The 8,202-nt window shown below is 42.7% G+C and overlaps 1 protein-coding gene across 2 annotated transcripts; it reads right to left on the bottom strand.

The window, feature by feature from the left end:
- Positions 1–322: 322 nt before the first annotated feature.
- On the bottom strand, positions 323–7,807 carry LOC123045230 (prolyl 4-hydroxylase 1). 2 transcript variants are annotated; one of them, XM_044468191.1, is made up of 11 exons: positions 7,534–7,807; positions 6,595–6,642; positions 6,081–6,149; positions 5,137–5,202; positions 4,870–4,944; positions 4,556–4,630; positions 3,393–3,463; positions 3,228–3,279; positions 2,996–3,085; positions 832–927; positions 323–549 (listed from the first exon to the last, which is right to left on the bottom strand). In XM_044468191.1, exons 2-11 carry the CDS (start codon positions 6,604–6,606, stop codon positions 442–444), a joined length of 714 nt encoding a protein of 237 aa, XP_044324126.1. In that variant the 5' UTR covers positions 6,607–6,642; positions 7,534–7,807; the 3' UTR covers positions 323–441. The 2 variants fall into 2 exon arrangements, with proteins under 2 accessions (XP_044324126.1, XP_044324125.1); XM_044468190.1 differs by having other exon boundaries at positions 6,081–6,133.
- Positions 7,808–8,202: the final 395 nt, after the last annotated feature.

Raw genomic sequence — 8,202 nt, 5'->3', positions numbered from 1 at the left:
AAAACAAAAACAAAATGCTATGAAATACTGTGCGAGCACTCCATTTTCGTATTCCCCTTGATTCCACCAATTTTTAAATATCCATGACTTATATATTCTATTCATAACCACCAGTTAGCAAACCTTATTGCTCCATATTTACCCCACATTTTTACTGGAACTCCGCATATAACCCAGTTTTATCACCCATCTCATGTTTGGTTCCATGAGGCGAAGCCCTACCTCCAAGATGTTTATGCAAAACGATGCAATTTGAAGGTAAAGAGATTCTGTTGGGACACGAATTTTTTTTTCTCTTGGGAAGATTAGTGCCTCCTGCTGCTAGTAAAGATATCATTCCACTTCTTATTTATTCCTTTAATGTTGTATATCTGTACTACAGATTACAAGGAAAAGAATTCCCTCTCTATTCTGCCTATATGCCAGAATGCCTATCCGCAATCAGAAAGTCATCTTTTGCCTCATCCATTTCGTGGCTGACCACTTTTCTCCTTTTACAACAGCGCATCCGCTGTGAAGGCTGTTCGAGTCTGTGTTACCGTCGAATCCCTGAAACATACCAGTAAATTAGACAGGTGGTAGGGGCAGACCATCCGATCAATTAATTAACTGATTACTTAAGAAATACTCCCTCCGTCCCATAATGTAAGATGTTTTTTAACACTAGTGTAGTGTTAAAAAGTGTCTTATATTATGGGACGGAGGGAGTAGATCGCAAGATAACAAACAAATACTCTGTATTTATCAAAGGATATTATTATTTTTATCTTCGATTCACCCTTTGATGTATGCTTTGCTGGTACATGTCTAAAAATAGAGAGAATAACTCACCATGCTCCAAAAGAGCACAGCATCTCCTTTGTTTGGCTTCACACATAGTCCTCTGACCATCCTTCCTCCACAACTGCATTCACCACCATCTCCTGCCTGGAACAGAAGAGAGCACACCGCATGAGGGCACACCTCCCACACCACAGATTGCATAAACAAAAAGACAGCCTGACAGATTACCACAAAGGGAAACGAGCTGCAAAATACTCTAAAGAAGCAACATAAGATCATCTTTAATTGATCCCGTAAAAGACCTGGAACTGTAAAATAACCGTCGTTTCACAGTTTTGAGCGGAAAAAAACGTCCAATCTAGATCCCGCAAAATGGCCTCGTCCCGTAAAATTTTTACAGCTCCCCTTAGAAAAAAGCTCTCGTACCCTAGATACCCAGGTTTGGAGGCAATGTTTACATGGAACTGAAAACGAGAAACAGTTGGCGGAAGGGAACTTTCAGCTCCTGCGCCTTCCATCCTTGCCACCGCCGACACCGCCCGCCTTCCATCCCCGCCGCCGCCAACCGGTGCGCTGCTGCCCCCGCCCTTCCTCGTCTCATTCCCGACGAACCCCCGCTGGCCACAATCCGCACGTGGCCCCCGCCGTCCGACAGGAGGTTGCGCTGCCCGAATGGAGCCACCGAGATGCGGCGCCTCGCCGTGGCCGGCGAACACAGCAGAGCGCGCCCGAAGGAGCCGCCATTGATGGTGTCACCACGCGCCGTCGCGTGTGTGCTAGCTAGTCGCCGTTGCCACGTGTGCGTGGTAGCTAGCCGCCACGTTGCCGTGCGCTCGTGCGTGCTAGCTAGCCGTTGCTGGCCGTGCGTGCTAGCTAGCCACGAGGCTGGTCATGAGCCGTGGAGAGCCACGGCACAAAGCTGGCTAGGAGCCGCTCGGCGCCATTGCCATGGCCGCGGCTAGGACCCAATTGCAATCTACGTTTTGTTTTCAGGGTGCCTTATGATATTTCAGAGACTATGTTGTAAAATTAACTGCTAACAAGTGGGCTCCACATCTGGTCCAAAACGAGTTTTATGGGATATGTTCTGCCAGAACACACGCCATACTGTAAAAGCGTTTTACAGGATACCCTAAAATAATTTTGCAGTATGAGATTTTATGGGATCTGCTAGAGATGCTCTAATACAATCATTTATTGGAGAAATATTCATTTATTGGAGAAACACACGCCATACTATATCATGTGAATTATGTAAACAAAAAATGCATGGACATGCTATGAAAGGACGACTACCATTGCCACCCGTATTTCCTGCACATACCTGGAAAATAAATAAGACGCGCAATGGTAACCATAATAAAAGACATGTGTACAGCGATTCAACTTTAAGGAGTTATGACATCTCCCATGCACACTATTATTTGGAATACCTGGGCTCCTCCGAAATATCAAAAATCTTCGTTTGCTTCACATTCCAAAAAAGGGTGTGGATGGTGGACCGGCTTGAGTGACACAATATGCTATGGAAAGCTGGCTTGGCTTGGTTGACTTTCGCACCAACACTTGGAGTAACGTCGCGACGGTCAAAGATTGGTGGTTGGCTATCTCCCCAGAGAGAGGGCCACAAAGAAAAGCAATTCTTTCGGCCGCCAGGTTCAAGTATATGCGGATTGCCCAACCTTCTCCATAAGCTCAGACTTTCAGTTCTACTAGTTGGTGCATAAAACTTATAATGGTATCAGAGCCAAGAGGTTTTGGGTTCAACTCTTGGCTTTCGTAGTTTAAATAAATAAATTGCTTGTCCCTTTTCTGTACACGTTTAGGATCGCCCAACCTTCTCCATCAGTTAGGACTTTTGGTTCTACTGGTCGGTGTATGAAACTTAATAGTTTCATGGGAGATCTGGAATGAACGTAATGTCAAGGTGTCCACCAACACTTCGTCTATACCGATATTTGCTACTCAAACGATTAAGACCGAGGCGGGGATTTGGGTGAAAGCGGTGCGGAACACTTGGAGTCATTCATGCCAGGAGAGTAGGCTTTTGCACTTCGCCACAGTTCTTTGTTGTAGCTCAAATGTCTACTACCTTGCAACACTCTTTCATTTTCATCATTTTCAAGGAAAAAAAAGTGCTATCAACATATCGGTCTATATCAGTCAAAAAGCATATGACATGACAAGTTAAGTTGGTATAAATTCAGCTGACCTGAGGAAAATGGGTTTCGCCACCTTCAACTCCATCGGTCAAATACATCAACATTGTAGCAACACGCTGCCCCCCACGTTTGAGGTTGAACTGTAGATTGACCATCCACAGTTTACATGTTGAAATAATTAGTTTGAAGTACGAAATGACTAACAATAATACTAGTAATATGTAATGACTAGTCTGGTGATGTCATAATAACATATATTTCAATATAAGAAGTTCGACTTACAGTATCAGAGAAGTAATCATGATGCGGCCTATAATATTGGCTTGGTTCATACCTGTAGTTTAAACTTTAAAGTTAACTTCACAACAGTAGTTTCCCACAAGAAATTACAACAGTAGTCAAGTGAAAAGAACTTCAGAAAATTACAGTCAGAATTCAATCTAGTACCGCAATACTTGGATGAGTTCCCCATTTTCTACAGGTATCTGTGAGAATACAGAAATCCGCTTCTCTATTGCCTAGGGAGAACAAAACAAATGTTAGTAGAAGAAGAATGTAGCATTCAATGACTCTGCCTCAGATTCCAATTTTAACTTCTCATAAAGGGATGCAATGTGGCATCAATATTAGGAATACTTGACAAAGTAAAAGGAGGTCACCGTGACACTGCCAGTGATAGTCAAAAGCTGAATGTATCATCACTAAGTAGTGCACTAATATACTGCACCTAGTATAGTGCCATCATGACCATATAAACATGAATTTAGTAAGTAATATTTAACTGATGTGTTTGATAAGTTCATGGAACCTTATATACTAGACAGTGTAAATCAACATTCAGATCCAATACATAAAGTAATAGTTCCACAAAAACCACATTTCAGTTCCAGGCATACCTAGATAAACACTACATAATCTGCAATATCTGTCATGAACGATGGTATTATATATGTTCCATGTGCCACTGATCACATTTTTCGCATCCTGACATATCATAAAGCCTGGTTTTGGTTTTTGCATTCATATAAACACGTCAGCTTGACATAATGCCACCCATGGTAACATGATACTCTATTTCAATCCAGACAAAAGTTCTCAAATTTCTGCCTACATCAAATCTTGGTCCCATTTTTACTAAGGATGCAATACCTTAGTTTCAACTTAAAGCTAGGACCGAGGATATAATCTCAATAACGCATCATCTTCTTATGGCCTAAGAGATAAAAGAGCAGGATACATAGTTAAATGCAGTTAGATGATAATCTGGAGGTGGGCCATTCTAGATAATATTGATGAACAAACTTAGGGTAGAAATCTTATGTCATGTAACTTATGAAGAGAACAAGTCTCCCTATTAGCATGCAGCAAACATATGTCTAGTAGTCTATAAGGTTCCATTAAGGACCCTTTTGTCTCAGCGCGTCACAAAATGACAACCAAGATAATACAACACAGACAAAAAGTGAACTCATATTATGACACACAAACAGACGTTCTTACAAAGTTATTTCTTGCAGAAATAACATAGCTGAAGGCATTAGTGAATGTATTGAAGGGGCCAAAAAGTATGGTAAGTAACTTAGGGTCGAAGTCAAGTAGTGTGAACGAACCTTAATGACTGGAAATTTTCGTTCTTCAGAGTTCACAAACATACCAGAACTTGTGCGAACATCACTCTTTACACCCTGTGGCACATAACAACTGCAGCATTATAAATCTAGAGAAGACAAGCTTTACGGTCTGAACTTGGTGTTATTATGCTCCCCCTAATTCCTATTTGTCCTCTCAGTCTGAGTGGTGAAGTGTATAAACTGGACACGGATTAAGAAAACAGAAACCTTGCTGATCTGCTGATCAAATGGAAAAAAGTACTCGTTATGGGAAGACTGATAATTTATTATAACTTCAAAGCCAAACCACATACTTTTCCAGTTGCGACATCAACTACAGTAGAAATCTCGAGCCTTGGTCTAGCAATTTCTCTTAGATAATCACACTCCTGCAGAGATTAGTAAAAAAGGTCAAGCAATATTTTGTGCATTTTTCATTGTCTTGGTCCGGAAGCATGTCACATAATGCCTTGGGGTTTAAACAAACTACCACCAAAATAAATAAAAATCATGAAATGAAATATTGTGGAGAAGACCGATTTAGCTTAAACCTAACATGACAACCAGAGAAAGGAACAAACCTCTGAACTAAGAAAGTTGTGGAAAACAATTATTCGGGGTTTCCAGCTGATAACTTCAGGCTTCACCTACATATTATAAACAGAAATATTTGCTTAGCAAGAGAAAGAGAAGATGTGCTCTGGACTTCACATTTTGAGTATGAATTGAATGATTGCCAAAGAGGACAGTACAACGTAAAACCCATCACACATCATTGACCATATCAAGTGGAGATAGAAGTTTACAACCTTACAAGGAAGCACAACATCAATATTTCAGAAGATTCTAACCCTAGTCGAGAGCCAGGTGTTACAGGGTCCCAATTCCTACACCCCAAGCTATATGCTATTTATCCAAATATAAAATTACCATACACCAAGAGTGTCCATACAAGAAAGTTCTTCCAAAATTAATACCCAAGAGAGTTCAGTTTACAGTAAAACAAGTGCATATCCGATTTCACAACTTAGCAGTGTTATCCAATCATTTGCACCTGATCAAAATCTAGATAAATCCCAAAAAGATTCATGAATGGTATTGAGAAATTAGAACTTTATACTAAGGCATTTTTGTGCGACGGAAAAACACTTCAAGCAAAGCAAATCATGTTGCAATAACCAGAAGAAAGAATTTACTTATGCTTCAAGACCCAAATGATGAATCAAACATCACAGCAACTTCTCAATAAATCCCGATGCAGAAAACTTATTAGAAAAAAAATCAAATCTAGTCACTTAGATAAAATAGAAAAAGAAACATATTCATATTGACAATGTGGAGTTCGCAAATTTATTTGATATTTCTGGGGCGACATGATAGTTCACTGATGATGTCATTGAATATAATAATAGACGAATGGAGCTCAGCTATGGTAGTTTGCAAGAATAAAAGCCAAAATAAAAGTCTACGTACAAAATTACAGAGAAGGCATACAGCCAAAGCCATAAACAATGGCAGAACTTACGTATCCAAGTCGAAGATCTGCTGCCTCTTGATCATTATCAAAATGCCCCGTATCTGCCATGCACAGCACCTAATGTTTGGTTAGACACACAAATACTCACCGAGAAGTACAGCCTATGCCTTTACTCGAGGGCTATATGAAACGAGATTTACTCAGAGACAACATTATGCCAGAACTAATGAATACCAGTGTTTAACAGGTTCTGGTTCCACATTTAAATTTTTAAGGAAAAGGTATTTAAGAATGCAAAAATGACTGATCAAGACAAAATAGAATGCTACAGAAAATATATTTTTTTTTCCGGAAAGGAAGGTTAAACCTCGCAGCCTCTGTATCCACCGATGCACACAGCAATAACATATTTAAGTTGATGCAAGGCAACATGGCCAAAGTCATCAACAGCAGAGTACATAAGATGGACAAGAATGGCAGGCTGTTCTTATAAAGGAACCAGGTAAAAGGAAAAAAAACAGATTTATACTGTTAAATGCAACTTCTAAGAGGATAGACATACGGGAGTGATCATCAAGCCGGCGGAAAAATGCTAGCTGAAGCAGGGAACCTGCATTTGCGGAAAAAAAATTCAAAGATGAAACCAATATACAGTTTTTGAAGCAACACATCTAATAAATAAAAGTGTGAATCAAAGAGCCAGCATTTGTGGAGAAAAGAACAAAATGAAACTAAGATATGACCACTGAAGCAACAAGTGCAATCTTTATTTAATCTGAGAAAATCAAAGGGCATATTCAATCATTACATTATCAGACTATATACATGTAGTTCCAGACCCGGATCTGGAGAATAATCTGAGATACTATCAGAAAAGTGGCTGGGTCACACTGAGCCAAATTGGACACCCCGAAGATTTGGACATCATACCACGTGGTTATTGTCTTCTTAACAATATCTCTGAAGAAAGAGAGCTAAAATATTGCTAATGCCAAAACCAACCAAACTCGTCGGTAGCAATATCTGACATCAGAGTGATGGGCATGTACGTGGAAGCAACAGGCACGAATGTAACTCCGGCCTCACAGATGCCAGGATGCTCCATGCTTCCGCAGCAAGTTCAGTTCCCTCCAAGTGATCTTGGAGCAGTAAAATCGACTCCGATCCGGAAGGTGCGGCCCCAATGCAGCCACCGACGCTATCCATTTTCTGGCAATCTCCCGACGGTTATCACCATTAGAGCCACAAGGCGTAAACTTTAGCGTCGGCCAGCAGCCTAGCAGCATGCAGTCAGCACGCCCCATTCAACAACCGAAACGCCTCATCGGGACATTTCACGTCATCAGCCAAACCATCAGCGCGAAATCTCCAAGCGTCGAGATTCCAGGTCGGCACGAGAAAGGGAACACGGCAGTAGCATATGGCCCGACCCAGATCAAGGCACGGCGAGGCGAGAGGGGAAGCTGAGCAAGGGGGCAAGCGGGGAGGGGAGAGCGCGCACCCAGGACCATGCCGAGGGCGACGAAGGTGAGCAGCGGCAGGAGGCGGCGCGCCCGAGACCGCGCGGCCATCCCCGATCTGTCGCAGGAGGCGAAGGGGGGAAAGCAAATCTAAATCGCCCGGCCGCCTGCGCCGATGGTGCTGGGTCTTTTTTTTTGCCGACTGAGGAATTCCGGCGGATTGGGTGGGTTTTGAGGCAGCTAGTGGGCCGGCGCGACGACCGCGTCGGAATTGGTCAACCATCCACTGCTCGGCTCGGGCAGATGTTCTGTCAAAAAGTCAAAAGCCGGCCAACCCTGTGACTCCACGTGCTCTACGTCGGACACGTTGCCGTCTCTGCTACTGTGCTGTTTCTTTTAACAGCCGGCACAGCACGACATGGCGAGGGCGGCGGTGGAGATCTTCTCTTCTGCCGGAACAGCGCGCAAGTCGACGCCCCGATGGACGACGGAGACGCTGTGATGCACCTGCGGCCGACCAAGGGTTGCATCAGCTCGGCGACGGCGTTTTGGTGGAGGGGCCGTGGCTGTTGGAGCAATGCTTCACCATGTATTAATTGGTGCATAGCACACGTATATGTGGAGTCATGGACGGATTTGGGCCCAGGCAGCCCAGGCCATTGCTCTGGGGCGTGGAAAAAATCGTAGGCCTATATTTAGAAGAAAAAAAC

Source organism: Triticum aestivum, chromosome 2B (genome assembly GCF_018294505.1).
Source record: "Triticum aestivum cultivar Chinese Spring chromosome 2B, IWGSC CS RefSeq v2.1, whole genome shotgun sequence".
In the NCBI taxonomy this organism is placed as follows: Eukaryota; Viridiplantae; Streptophyta; class Magnoliopsida; order Poales; family Poaceae; genus Triticum; species Triticum aestivum.
Note: the sequence above shows the minus strand (reverse complement) of the source record. Positions and strands in the feature narration are given on the sequence as shown.